The sequence below is a fragment of the Pelophylax lessonae genome (assembly GCF_965119305.1).
Source record: "Pelophylax lessonae genome assembly, chromosome: 5".
In the NCBI taxonomy this organism is placed as follows: Eukaryota; Metazoa; Chordata; class Amphibia; order Anura; family Ranidae; genus Pelophylax; species Pelophylax lessonae.
Window position 1 is genome coordinate 284,081,963 of NC_138772.1, and position 15,217 is coordinate 284,097,179.

The 15,217-nt window shown below is 41.8% G+C and overlaps 1 protein-coding gene across 1 annotated transcript in view; it reads left to right on the top strand.

The window, feature by feature from the left end:
* The window catches only part of LPCAT1 (lysophosphatidylcholine acyltransferase 1), a 290,886-nt gene that overhangs the window by 185,341 nt on the left and 90,328 nt on the right, over positions 1–15,217 (top strand). Inside the window, exons 5-6 of the mRNA XM_082257844.1 lie at positions 6,108–6,168; positions 13,613–13,671. Coding sequence (XP_082113970.1) covers positions 6,108–6,168; positions 13,613–13,671 — 120 coding nt within the window. The remainder of the gene's footprint in view (positions 1–6,107; positions 6,169–13,612; positions 13,672–15,217) is intronic.

Below are 15,217 nucleotides of genomic sequence, written 5' to 3' on the forward strand. Positions count from 1 at the left end.
TACAGGTGGGCAGCTTCTAAATGGTTAACCCCCTGTTAGGACAGACTGTGTTCAAATCGAATATACAGCTGATAATGAAGAGCTACTGGCACAGTTCAAACCGGGTTTGTTAAGCCAGCTAAAGACTGTTCGAATCTTAGCCAGTTCAGCAGGAACTGGCCAAGATGCAAACCATGTACAGGCAGGCTGAATGTACCAAAGTTGATCGAGTGATCAACTCGGGTACCACCAGCCTGTCAGATTTTACATGCTATTATTTTTGGTGGCTATTATAGCTGCTAGCAGTAATCGCTGTGTTCTTTTTAGCAGGGACAGCTCCTCCCTGCCGGGAAAACACAATGGATCCATTCCCCCATCAACACTGAATGTGTTGATAGGGGAATCAAGCGATTTCACAGGTTGCAGGAAAGTACATCGCACCATTAATGGCCAGCTTTATTTTAAACATTACTCCATTGTCCCCTCCTAAACATTACAAAACAAGGTGATATTCACCAATAATTTTAAAAAAATGTAAGTTACACTGTGTTAATAGGAGCATGCAACAAATATAAAGCTGGTGATATCACAGTTTGGCTGTAAAATCCGAGCAGGACAGATATCACAGCTTATGCAGAACGGACATGGGCAGACCACGCTGAGCTCTGTGGACAGCCGGATGTAAATGGACACCGCTGTCCATTTACATTAGGCTACCGCCGATCCGCTCTGCAAAGATAGAAAAGCACACAGTCTTCTTCTGTATATTTTGGACCAGAATGGACCCGGAGATTGAAGGGTGTAAACTTACACAAGCCCATTTACATGTGCCTGTCCATAGGGCTGCATGGACCCTCCGAATAGGTCCACCTGAAAAACTAACAGGCGGATCTGATCAGAACAGCCGTGTGGAGGGGGCCTTTGAAGATTAATTCAATAACATCACTATCCAAAGGGATGCATCATGATTAAAAGATTTATTTAAGACACATTAATGCATGGATATTACCACTGGTAATGTGACATAATTGTGTGTGTGGCTTAAAGCACTTGTATCTGCACACAAGAATATGGAGTAAAGCTCAATCCACATAAGAGAAGACGAACCTGAATTTGTGAAATAGAGAAGTATTGGCAATCATATTGTTTTTACTTCTCTGCATCTAATACCATTAAAGAAAGAAAAGTGATTTGTTTTGTAGTTTCTAGCATATGTAGTGACAAAAATATGTTACCACTTTCACTAAATCACTGCAGAAGTATAAACCGTGTTCTTTTAAAAAAAAATCATTTTCTTATTTCGCTCTTTGATTTATCTGTCCTGTGGTTTCCCTGGTTTTCTGACTGCACCTGGCATTGTCTAAGAAGAACATTTATTTATATACTGTATCTATCTTATGAACATGTCAAAAGTGCAGGGACATTTAAAAGGAGATTTACTAAAACTGGTGCAAACCGAGTGGTGTAGCTGTGCTTAATGACCATTCGGCTTCCAGGTTTTATTGTCAAAGCTTAATTGAACAAGCTGAAGTTGGAAGCTGATTGATTACTATGCACAGCTGCTCCAGATTCTGTTTGCACTAGGTTTAGTAAATCTCCCCCTAATGGCCCGTACACACGATCCGAAAATTAACGCTTGTGAAAGGATCGGACGATAATCGGATCGTTAGTACACAGCTTACGAGAGGCGATCACGACAGTTCACCCGATATTATCCGGTCGTGCAAGCATAAAAATTTTGATCGTATTATAACAAATCGTACGATAATCGTATTATCAGTATGTTGTTCGTCCGAAAAAAATGGTGAGCAGTAGACAGCGCATGAGCAGTAGACATCATTTTCCCCTCACACGCTACAGCGTGGTTACACATACCGAAAGCTAAGAATTATCGTCCGAGAAAATTCGTATCGTGAGTAACCTCTCCCGTTAAGCGAATATTATTGAGAGCTGCTAGAATACGAAAAATAACGGATGGAACGTCGCCCGATTTTCGGATCGTGTGTACTGGGCATTAGGCTCGGTTCACATATATTCGAACTGGATGCATTTTGAACCACATCAGATTCGCATAACACGTGAACCAGACCTACTTTCAATGGAGCCGGTTCACACATATGCGGGCTGGTTGCATTGCAAATTTTAAAAGATTCCTGTGTGTATGCATCTTTCAGTCCGGTTCAGGTGCGATTTCGGTTCACACTTAAACCGCTGAATGAAAGCCGGACCAAAACCGGACCCGCATTTGTCAACCTAGCCTAAGTGTTTTAAGGTACTTTGACTTATAGGGCATGCTAAGTACTGGTTACTTGTGCAGCACTGTTAGGTGGCAATCAAAATACATTTTATTTTACCATGTAACCTTTTTACCAGCTTAGACCAAATCTTTTGCATTGGTCATAGATTAAGGAAGACTTTTGAACCTCCTAGATGACAAAAAAAAGGATGTAAAGTTAAAGCTGAACTCCAGGCAAACAAACACTGTTAAATCCAATGCCTTCACCAGAATAAATTTTATGTAGCTTTATTTTGCATATTTCTGTTTGTGAACACACAAACAAAAACACGTGGAGATCCCTCGAGTGTGCTGCCATGCCATCATGGTTTGGACCTAGGGTTGCCACCTCATCCCTTTAAACCAGGACACACATTAATTGGTCTGTGCCTGATTCTGAGGCTGATTAAGGTGGTAATTAAACTCACTTAGTGCCTTATGTTCATTATATTAACCTCAGAACCTGTGTAATTAATGTGACCTGGTTTAACCACCTCCCTACCGGCGTATAGGGAAATGACGCCGGCAGGAACCCTCTGTCCCTTTGGGCGGGCGTCATATGACGTCCACCCATTCTCGCCGCTCTCCCACGCCCCCCGGCAATCGGTGATGAGGCGTGTCCCTCGGGACACAGCCCATCCGCGATCAGTGTAAAGAGCCAATAAAAAATGGATCTTTACCATGTGGTAATCGGGGGCAGAGAGTGTCACTCTGACACAGTCCATCCCCAATCAGGGTAAAGAGCCAACTAAATTGGCTCTTTACCACGTGACCGGCAGTGTCCAATCACAGCAGGTCACAGAATGTCAACAAACCACGGTAACCAGCTGTTACCGGGCTCTCCTCCTCATACACTGATCCTTTGTGAGGAGGAGATTGCAGAATGTATTTTGGGGTGTAATGTTTGCTATGTATGTGCTTTGTGTTAGAAATCTATAAATTGACAACTTTGTGTAAAAAAAAAAAAATATATATTTTCTTTCCACATTTTTCAAAAACTTGTGGAAAAAAATGACATGTTCAAAAGACTCATAATGCCTCATAGAACATACATTTGGGTGTTTGCTTTCCAAAATGGGGTCATTTTGTGGGTAATTCCATTATCCTGGTGCTTCAGGGTTTTCAAAAGTGTGATAGGTCGTTAGGAAATTATACAGTGGGTACGGAAAGTATTCTGACCCCCTTAAATTTTTCACTCTTTGTTATATTGCAGCCATTTGCTAAAATCATTTAGGTTCATTCTTCTTCCTCATGAATGTACACATAGCACCCCATACTGACAGAAAAACACAGAATTGTTGACATTGTTGCAGATTTATTAAAAAAGAAAAACTGAAATATCACATGGTCCTAAGTATTCAGACCATTTGCTGTGACACTCATATATTTAACTCAGGTGCTTTCCATTTCTTCTGATCATCCTTGAGATGGTTCTACACCTTCATTTGAGTCCAGCTGTGTTTGATTATACTGATTGGACTTGATTAGGAAAGCCACACACCTGTCTATATAAGACCTTCCAGATCACAATGCATGTCAGAGCAAATGAGAATCATGAGGTCAAAGGAACTGCCTGAAGAGCTCAGAGACAGAATTGTGGCAAGGCACAGATCTGGCCAAGGTTACAAAAAGATTTTGCTGCACTTAAGGTTCCTAAGAGCACAGTGGCCTCCATAATCCTCAAATGGAAGACGTTTGGGACGACCAGAACCCTTCCTAGAGCTGGCCGTCCGGCCAAACTGACCTATCGGGGGAGAAGAGCCTTGGTGAGAGAGGTAAAGAAGAACCCAAAGATCACTGTGGCTGAGCTCCAGAGATGCAGTCAGGAGATGGGAGAAAGTTGTAGAAAGTCAACCATCACTGCAGCCCTCCACCAGTCGGGGCTTTATGGCAGAGTGGTCCGACGGAAGCCTCTCCTCAGTGTAAGACACATAAAAGCCCGCATGGAGTTTGCTAAAAAAAACACCTGAAGGACTCCAAGATGGTGAGAAATACAATTCTCTGGTCTGATGAGACCAAAATAGAACTTTTTGGCCTTAATTCTAAGCGTTATGTGTGGAGAAAACCAGGCACTGCTCATCACCTGTCCAATACAGTCCCAACAGTGAAGCATGGTGGTGGCAGCATCATGCTGTGGGGGTGTTTTTCAGCTGCAGGGACAGGATGACTGGTTGCAATCGAGGGAAAGATGAATGCGGCCAAGTACAGGGATATCCTGGACAAAAACCTTCTCCAGAGTGCTCTTGACCTCAGACTGGGCCGAAGGTTTACCTTCCAACAAGACAATGACCCTGAGCACACAGCTAAAATAACGAAGGAGTGGCTTCACAACAACTCCGTGACTGTTCTTGAATGGCCCAGCCAGAGCCCTGACTTAAACCCAATTGAGCATCTCTGGAGAGACCTAAAAATTTCTGTCCACCAACGTTTACCATCCAACCTGACAGAACTGGAGAGGATCTGCAAGGAGGATTGGCAGAGGATCCCCAAATCCAGGTGTGAAAGACTTGTTGCATCTTTCCCAAAAAGACTCCTGGCTGTATTAGATCAAAAGGGGACTTCTACTAAATACTGAGCAAAGGGTCTGAATACTTAGGACCATGTGATATTTCAGTTTTTCTTTTTTAATAAATCTGCAACAATGTCAACAATTCTGTGTTTTTCTGTCAGTATGGGGTGCTATGTGTACATTCATGAGGAGGAAGAATGAACCTAAATGATTTTAGCAAATGGCTGCAATATAACAAAGAGTGAAAAATTTAAGGGGGTCTGAATACTTTCCGTACCCACTGTATGTGTAATTTATGCTCGTAGAACACCTGATGGTGCTCCCTGCATGTTAGGCCTCTGTATGTGGCCATGCTGTGTAAAAGTCTCACACATGTGGTATTGCCATACTCAGGAGTAGCAGAATGTATTTTGGGGTGTAATTGCAAGTATGCATATACTGTGTGTGAGAAAAACTTGTTAGGACAATTTTGTGTAAAAAAAAAAAAAAAATAATAATAATTCTTCATTTTCCCAGGAATTGTGGGAAAAAAATTATAACTTCAAAAAACTCACCATGCCTCTTACTAAATACCCTGGAATGTTTACTTTACAAAAAGGGGTAATTTGGGGGGTATTTGTACTGTCCTGACATTTCAGGGCCTCAAGAAATGATAGGCCGACGGTACATCAGGTGTGATTAATTTTCAATGATTGGCACCATAGCTTGTAGACTCTATAACTTTTACACAGACTAAATAATATCCACTAATTTGAGTTGTTTTTTTACCAAAGATATGTAGCAGTGTAAATTGTGGCCCAAATTTATGAAAGAAAATTACTTTCTAATAGAAACTAAAAAGAAATGTTTTTTTTTTCAACATTTTTGCTCTTTTGTTTACTTATGTCGCAAAAAATAAAAACCCAGTGGTGATTAAATATCACCAAAAGAAAGCTTTATTTGTGTGAAAAAAAAAATGATTAAAAATTTGATTGGGTACAGCGTTGCATGATTGAGTAATTATCATTCAAAGTGTGAGAGCGCCGAAAGCTGAAAATTGGTCTGGGCAGGAAGGGGGTAAAAGTACCCTGTATTGAAGTGGGGTGGCAACCCTGTTTGGACTCGATCAGTGGTTTCTGGATCACATGACTGGCTATACAGAATTACAGTTCACATGCATACATTCAACTGTGTGTATATATAGCAGATTCCTGGAATTCATCTAATTTTACATATGCAAAATGATATTTGTAAAAGTGTTTGGAGTAGGTAACATTGTATTCAAAATGCACGGTCGCTTAGTTTCTCTTTTCTTTGCTGTTGCTAGTTTTAGGTGGATAAATAGTTTTTCTCTCTTGTTTACAGGTAATGATCTTCCCAGAAGGAACCTGTACCAATAGGTCTTGTCTCATTACCTTCAAACCTGGTAGGAAATTAATATTTTGTGTCTGAATGTATGCCATTATTTATGCCTCTTGTCTAGGCAGATATTCTGTCAGTGCTGAAATCACAAAAGCATCATTCAGTATGTGCCAGCTGTTACAAGTGTTTGTATTGCTCATTATTTGTTTATTCTGGTTTATCAATTTTTGTCCTCTTAAGTGCAGCTGATATTTGTACAGTATTATATGAATGTTTACCCTGTCTGTGTCCAGAATGAGTCCTTATTTATGGACTCTATTTTGCACACATGAACGTACATTTATATCACTGATGTTTCATTACCATATGTGTTTAGCTTTCCTACAGTATTAGGGTCTTTTCACACGGATCGGAGTCCGTTCTGCTCAGTGGGGGATCGATTCGCTGATCCCCGCTGAGCAGGCGGATGACAGCTCTGTGTCCGGAGAAGGAGCTATCAGATCCCTACTATCCTCTATGGGGAGATCGGATGAGAATGGACCGCCTGTCCGTTCTCATCCGATCCCATCCGATCTGCCAGACGGAACTGAATATAGGGTTTCCATCCGTCTGGATTTAACAGATAGGATCGGAATCGGATAGCAGCGTGTGTCAGTGGAGATGTCTCTGCTGGCACCCGCTGCCCCATAGGGATGCATGGAGCATCTGATCCGACCTGAAAAACTGACAGGCGGATCGGATTGCCCGTGTGAAAGCAGTCTTAGGTAGTAATAGTGAGGGCGTTGAAACTTTTATGCAGAGGTATCCAAAGTATTCTTTAAGTGAAAGTGGGTAGCAACAGTTTAGAATTACTACTATGATAAAATATATAAAGTTAAGGTTTAGCTTTACATTTTATTGATTAAATCAAACATTTTACTTTGCTTACATATACCCCAAAATACATATAGCTTAAACCCCCTTTGAAAAAAATAGCTCTGTGGAACAAAAAAATCCTCAGCCCTGCCTTCTGAGGCTTTCAGGAGGTGTAGGTGACATCACTATGGGTTTGGTTATTTTTTTTAAACAAAGAATAGCTCCATACCCAAAGCCCATTACAAGGCGGACTCTAATTTTTCAATAAATATATGCTTGTATTGTCTTTGCAGTTTATTTTCTACTGTTATTCCCTGTGATACAGGGATAGACCTAGTAGGATGCAAAAAACTCATTTAAATGTACGTATAGCCAAAGCTGTCTTTTAACACTCTCAGTGTTGGATATGCTACAGAAAGAGGTTGCAAATCTCTTAAGTACAGGAATTCTCATATCTTGGACCTTTATCACCTAAACATTTCAATTCCCACTGGTGGATTTATTTCCACTAATCTCTTTAATGACGGTTCTAAATTTAAGGATTTCCTCTTTCTGTTTTAGTCACATTGATCACCAGGACAGATAACTGGTGAATTTTCTCTGCATCAGACCACAATAAATATTTGGCAAAGGGTCCAACCGTTTCCTACTCTATATGGAACTAAAAAAATACATTTTGATTTTACATCCACTTGAAAAATCATATCACAAAAAAAATGGTGTCATATATTTATATAGTATTTTGCTAATTTTTCTTGCATATCACAAACCTCATAGACAATCTGCAAATCTAAATAATGATTAACAATTAAAGAACATGTAAATTTGCTCTATTTGTCTTTTCTCCGATAAAATTAGGTTTATCCCCCCCCAAAAGTGATACTTATTCTTATCTCCATTTGTAATCTAGTTCCTCTTGTTATAAACGAAAGCTTATCCAATCCAAAGTGAGATGCCACAGTGCATATAGTAATTGTATCAATTGTATCCCTAGAGTAGGAAATGCTGAGTAGATAAGCTGAGCTTCAGCGTACACGAGTCCTGAGTCATGATAAATGTAATCCTCTTTATAAAATCAAATATCTTGGCATGAAGGTGATACCGCATGGTTCTTGCCGTGACCCATATTTGTTAATGTGTTTTATAGACTGTTTAAATGAGTTTAGATTCTGGCTTATTTATTAAGATATTGTAAAATGCAGTGACCCGTGATAATAAAATTGATACAGTACAAGATTCATTTTGAAAGTTATGTTGAAAATGTGATGTAAATTGAAAATTGCTTGGCATCATGCCTCACTGTATGCTGTTACCACTTGAAGACCAAGCCTTTTCTGACACTTTTTGTTTACAAGTTTTTCCTAGAAAATTTCCTATAACCCAAATATATATATATATATATATATATATATATATATATATATATATATATATATATATATATATATAGCTTTCCTATACTATTAGGGTCCTTTCACATGGAACGGAGTCTGTTCTGCTCAGCGGTGGATCGATTCGCTGAACCGCTCTGTGTGCAGAGAAGGAGTTGTCAGATCGCCGATACTGATATTTTGGTCATCGGATATTGGTATCGGCCGATATTGGCCAATATTTTCGGACATTACATTTTTTTTTTTTTTTTAATATCTACAGGTACTGTGGTGGAGGGATCCCCTCCTCTACACTTAAAAGAATTCAAAACACCAAGTTTGGCTGTTTTGAATGCTGTAAGTTTTTTTTTTATTCGGTGCCGCCAGTACCTGGAAGTGATGTCATGTCATGACATCACTTCCAGGTACTTGGCGGCATCGAATTCAAAGAAATGGAGACCCGGTCAGACGGTGGTGGGGAAGGTAGGATGCCCGGGTCTCCCGGTGGGACAGGAGACCCCGGCAACCCCTCCCGCTCCTTGGATTGGCAGCCGAGCGGCTTCTCAGCCGCATTGCTTGTCATTACAAGACAGCCAATCGTCGGCTATGGACACCGGTACCGGGGTGATGCCTCTAGCTGCAGGCATCACCCCCGGTACAAGCACTTTCAGGCAATATCGGTAAATCAAAAGGCCGATTACGATATATCGGGCAAATTGCATATCGGCCCTCGATATATCGGCTTTGCTGATAATCGGTCGATCACTAGTTAAAAGGCAACTCCACTTTTATTGGGAAAAAAAATTAGCAAATGAAAAATAAATAATGTATACAATTGCGACACAAGTCTTTGTAATTTGAATGCTTTTAAAAATTACCTTTTACTTTTCAATCTGCAGCACTGTAATTCTCTGTAAAATGCAATATGGCTACCTGGAGGTGTGTATAGATATGTAATTTCCTTCTTGTGTGAGTGACTTATGGGCCATTCACACTATACAATTGTCTTTAGATTTTTTCCTTTAGATTTACCAAAACCATATAATATGAGGTCAAATCTGAACACTTTCAATTTGTATGCAGTCAGGAAGGCCCCTGCACTACATAGTTGAAGGTAAATCTAAAGGAAATCTAACAACAAAAGTTGTATATTGTGTATCCAGCTTTACTGATTTTCCCAGAAGTCTGCACTAAGATACAAATTCGATTTTGAGCATCCCTTGCAACAAAAATGGCATTTGTGGTGAGATACTCCCAAAGGGAAGTCACATCTAAAAGGATTCAGACCCTGCAGGTGCAGCAGCTATTTGATAAATATAAAATCCCTCCCATTATATTTACTGTGCACATGGACACAAACAGCTATTTCTCCAGAATACCAAACCATAGGAATCTGCAACAAAACCCAGAAGGTAATGTTTTTTTTAACAAAAGTGGAGTTACTCTTTAAGAAAATAGTATAAAGCAGGCATGTCCAACCTGCGGCCCAGAACCACAGGCAATGCGGCCCACTGCCCCCTGACAATTACTTTTTTGCTGGGGAGGAAGGAAGATTAATTGGGGGCACGGCCACAGTGGCTTCCAACTAACTGTAGGCAGAGGCTGCCTTGGAGGGGAGGAGGGGGGGTGGGGAGAGCGCTGCTGGAGTACAAGCTGATCGGGGATCTCCTGCTTACCCAGCGGTCGCTGTCATAGGAAGCTCCGCTTCCTGGACCGGCTCCTATGATAGACAGCACATTGGTGACTTCTATCATAGGAGCCGGTCCAGGAGGCAGGACTTTGTATGACAGCGGTAGCCGGGTAAGCGGGAGATCCCCGCAATCCATCGGCTCTCCTCTCTCTTCATTGCAGACTAAATTGGATGGGCATGCACTGGTGAGGCTGCATTGGATGGGCATTAATCAGGCTGCATTGGATGGGCATGCACTGGTGAAGCTGCATTGGATGGGCTCTGGTGAGGCTACATTGGATGGGCACTGGTCAGGCTTCATTGGATGGGCATGCACTGGTCAGGCTGCATTGGATGAGCATGCACTGGTGAGGCTGCATTGTTGGGCATTGATCAGGCTGCATTTGATGGGCATGCACTGGCGAGGCTGCATTGGATGGGCACTGATCAGGCTGCATTGGATGGGCAGGCACTGGTGACGCTGCATTGGATGGCACGGTTTAGGCTGCATTGGATGGGCACGCACTAGGCTGCAAGTGCCGTGCGATCCCCGGCTGCTGCGGAAGACTTAGGATGTCTGCAGTCAGTGACAGAGCCTGTCACTCCTGTATAGTTCTGGCTCTGTCACAGGCAGAGTGATATGAAATGCACTCCTCCTCCGCCTGTGACAGGAGCCATACAGGAAGCAGCGGATCTGCTCTCTACTGCAGCCGCTGCTTCCTCCAGCAGTACCTGGCGTCATGACCAGCAGTACCATCATGACCAGCATTACCCGCCAGCAGTAACTGCCAGCAGTCTGCAAAATAAGTAGAAAAGGTATGTGCATTAGTGTGTGTAAATTGTTGAAATATGTTTTTTAATAACTAGTTGTGTTTTGTCATAATATGTCATGTCCTTGTTCATACATGTATGAATAAGGACATTACATTTTCTGGCTGCCTAAGTCATATGTGCTAGAGGTGCAACCATCCCCCAGCACATAACTGTAGACACTGATCTATAGACGCTGATCACTTCAAATCACTGTTTCTTTAAAATCTCTCAGAAGAAGTAAACCTCTGTATACGGATTGCATTTCATTTGATCATCCTCTAGTTGTGTTAAATTAGTGCGGGGGAGGGGGGAGGGCAAGGCGCAGCGCGGTAAAGGGCATGGCAGCGTTTTATTACTTGTATAACTTAACTATAGTATAATTTTATAAGCGGCCAGAGAAAATTTCTCTACACTCAATGTGGCCCAGAGAAGCCGAAAGGTTGGACACCCATGGTATAAACTATAAGCCTCGGTTCACATTTATGCGATGCGGGAAGACTGCAAATTCGCAGCCTGTTCCCGCATCGCACACGCACCCCCGGCAGTTCACACTGCCATATGCGATAAGCTGGGGGTGTCAATGTAATGTTAACGACACCCCCAGTTTGATCGCATATCGCAGTGCGATCGTGCAGTTCGCACAGGATCGGATCTCACAAGTGTGAACCGCTGTGCGATCCGATCCTGATGCGGCTTCCTGTGCGTGTTTGGTGCGGCTGCGGTGCGAATTTAGCCATACAAACTGTATGGCTAAACTCACACCGCACAGCCGATCGCATGTAATGTCGGAGCAGTGCGCTCCGACATTACATGCGAACCCCGCACGCACAAGTGTGAACCGGGGCTTAAGTGACGCATAATGCCAAGCATAGCAAAAATAAATTTTGCGTTTTACGTACACATTTTTTTGCAACTCTTGTGACAACCCCACCTTGATCACCCGTTTTATAATCTGCCCCGGAGAATACAGACATTTACTGGCTCGGTTTGTGTGATCTTGACAGCCATCCTGCTCTGAGAGATGCTGTTAGTGTGTCCCAGAGCGCAGTGGGTGTCAGAGTAACTGCCAGGTTCTACAGACAACAGCGAGAGAGCCTCCTTGTGTAAGGAGCACAAACAAGTAGCTGGCGATGCACCGGGAATGGACATTGTGGCAGTTTGCCTGTATGGCTTTATGACATAACCAGCCCTCTAGTGTATTTCTTACACTGTATGAATAGGAGAGAGATCACAGGTGGCAGTTTTAAAGTGAAACTAAAGTCTTATTTTTTCTTTTGTTTAAAAACAACAAACATGTCATACTTACCAGCTCTATGCAGTGGTTTGGCACAGCGCAGCCCTGATCCTCCTCTTCTCTGGGCCCTCACCGGCATTTCTGGCCTCTCCCTCCTGCCAAATGCCCCCACAGCAAGCAGCTTGCTATGGGGGCGCCTGAGCCCTGCCCCATCTCTCTCCTCATTGGCTCACTGACTTTGATTGACAGCAGCAGGAGCCAATAGCACTCGCTCAGCCAATCAGGAGGGAGAGTCCCAGACAGCTAAGTTTCTCGTGTAACATCACTGGATCGAGCTGTGGCTCAAGTAAGTATTAGGTGGGCTGCTGCACAAGGAAAGATTTTTTTATCCTAATGCATAGAATGCATTAGGATTTAAGACCTTCTGCCATTAGAACCACTTTAAACCATTGCAGGTCAAACCCCAACTGATGCTGGCCATACACTATATGAAAAATCGTTTGAACTCATTTTTGAAAAGCAAACCCTAGGCCGTGAGAGCAAACGATCGTGCCATATTGTAATGGCCGATAAATCGTTCAATGAACATAAATCAGTTTGTTGTTTTTTCCCATATACCTAGTGCAAACCATTTGGGCGAGAAACCCATTAACCTTTCAAATCATCGTTTGTTCGGCAGAACATTTCCAAACTTGTCCTTCGTCTTTTCGGTTCAAAAACATCACAACCGATTACCGTTTTGTACCCATTAACTGGCCAAAAAAACAAACGAACTATCCAAATGACCAAAATTTGGCTGATTTTTCGTATAATGTATGGCCAGCGTTACTCTGACCAAAACAACAACAAAAAATGATGATGATTATTTATGGCCTATAGCAACGATACTATGCAGGACAAAGAGAGAATCTGCATTTGGTTATGTTAGACAACATTTGGAAAAGGGACACTTCCCTGTACTTTATGAAGTTTACTAAACTGAACAATTTTAACGTTTTAAAGTAAAAGTCCTGCCTAAAACCTATGCTATAGATATCACTGTGTTGCAGACACTGAAAGGTGGGGAACATTTGCTGTTTCAATCCCAGAGTCCAATTTGATAGCAAAAATGAAAAACTGAAAAAAAAAAACCCTCAAAGGTTCCATAAATTTGACGCTGTGACCTTGCCAGACTAAATTCAAAATGACATTGGCGTTCCTTTAAATGCTTGACAAACTTCTAATTTAATGGGTAATGAGATCTACCAGTATAGTCCATGACACACCATTTTCATTGCTGCATTTTCGTTCTGTGAGTAAAAAAAAAAAAATGTTTTCCACAGTAGATAGGTTGTAGGATGAGATATATATATATATATATATATATATATATATATATATATATTTGAATGAAGTTGTACATAAAGAGAAAACACATACAGAATGCATGGAAAACACATCAGAACCTCGCTACAGTATATAGAAAATACATTTAAATACCCTGCATGTGTTTGTGTGGATCCCTAACCTCACAACATGTATATTACAGGATATTATTGATAATATAATTGGCTTTCTGTTTTTCTAGGTGCATTTATTCCTGCTGTGCCCGTCCAGCCAGTGGTTTTAAGGTACCCCAATAAAATGGTAAGTGCAGCAGACTTGGTTCCACATAAATAAAGCTTTCTTGTCAACTCCTTTATAATGTTCTGCTTTTGACTTTTCATACTGCTGTCAGAATTTTCAAGGAAGCAACAAATGGGTCAGCCATACAGGGCATGGCTTAAGCAATCTTGTTTTTATTTCTTTATTTTGTGGTGCTATTTTATTGTCTTGCAAACATCAGCCTAGCATACTCTTCATATTCATCTTGTGTATGAAAGATGGAGACTAGTGCTGCTAAATATAACTTTAAATCTAATCAACAAAAATCATAAGCAGATATAATCTGGCCACTTAAACAATTGAGACTAATTATCCCAAAAGGCCATTTATTATATGCTGTGATGGTATACATGTGGGATGCATCATTTGTATAAATTCATACGCATTACATTGAGATTGTGTCTTGGTTGTTGAGATGAAGGCAAGATATGGGGTGAGCAGAATTCTCTCTGTAACCTGCATGGTGCTGTAAATATTGATTAAATCGTATGGGCACCATCTGGGAAGGTGGGCCAGGTTTAAATCACTTCTGTCCCTGAGACTCTATTTGTGACAGAAAATAAATAAAGATAAGTCATTTGGCTTTTGGGAATTTAAGAAATCCCTTGACTGTAATGTATCTTGTTTACAAAACCAATAGCTGCGAAGCGCAAGCCAGGACCTTTCCCTGGAGCTGAGAGCAGAACTGTCACATTAACTGGCACATGAGAACTTAACTCCATCCATTCTGGGTAATACTGTTTATACTATACACAACACAGGTGACCTGACCGAAATCTATTCTAATTCTCTGGTTCTAGATGAGAAATATTTAACCTTGGCATCCTATGTTTGTCCTCTAGAGGACTATTTATAAAGTTTTTTTTTTTTTTTCTTTGTTCCACCACACAATATAACCTATTTTGTACAGCTTAAAGGGTAGCTCCACTTTTGTGGTTTAAAAAAAAAAAAAGTATAGCAAATAAAATAGTAATCTAGTAGGGCTCGACAAACCCCAGGTGCTAGGTCGCATTAGCGGCCCCGTGGCCGGACTACACTGTAGCCCCCGCCTGCGGGTGCGCGGACTAAGATGCCGTGCCGGCTGGTAATTGAGGTCGCCGCTTTGCGGCCTCTTCTATCGGGGAACTGGCGCCCTCTTGTGATGGCCGGGGCTGCAACAAGCAGTCACTGGGGGCGCTGAGGATTTCCCCTGCCTGTTCTCACTGCTCCCAGAAGAGGTTGAGGGCTTGATCTGGCGCCCTGTCCTTACCGGGGAGTGGACAGGGAATGTGGGCCAGCTGGTCGGAACAGCCTCAGTTCCGTTTACAACTCCACAAAGATGGAAACCGTTTTTTATTTTTTTCCATTAAAATTATTTTTTTATAATTTTTTATTCTCTCCCTGTTAGACCACACAGCCGAAGGTCCCTTTCACGCAGGCTGTCTGATCAGCAGGCGGACCCTCCAGTCTCCTCCATGGATTGGCGGATGTCCACTGACAACCACCGCCTTCTGATCCTGTCGGCCAAAAACAGACGGATGGTGGTCCT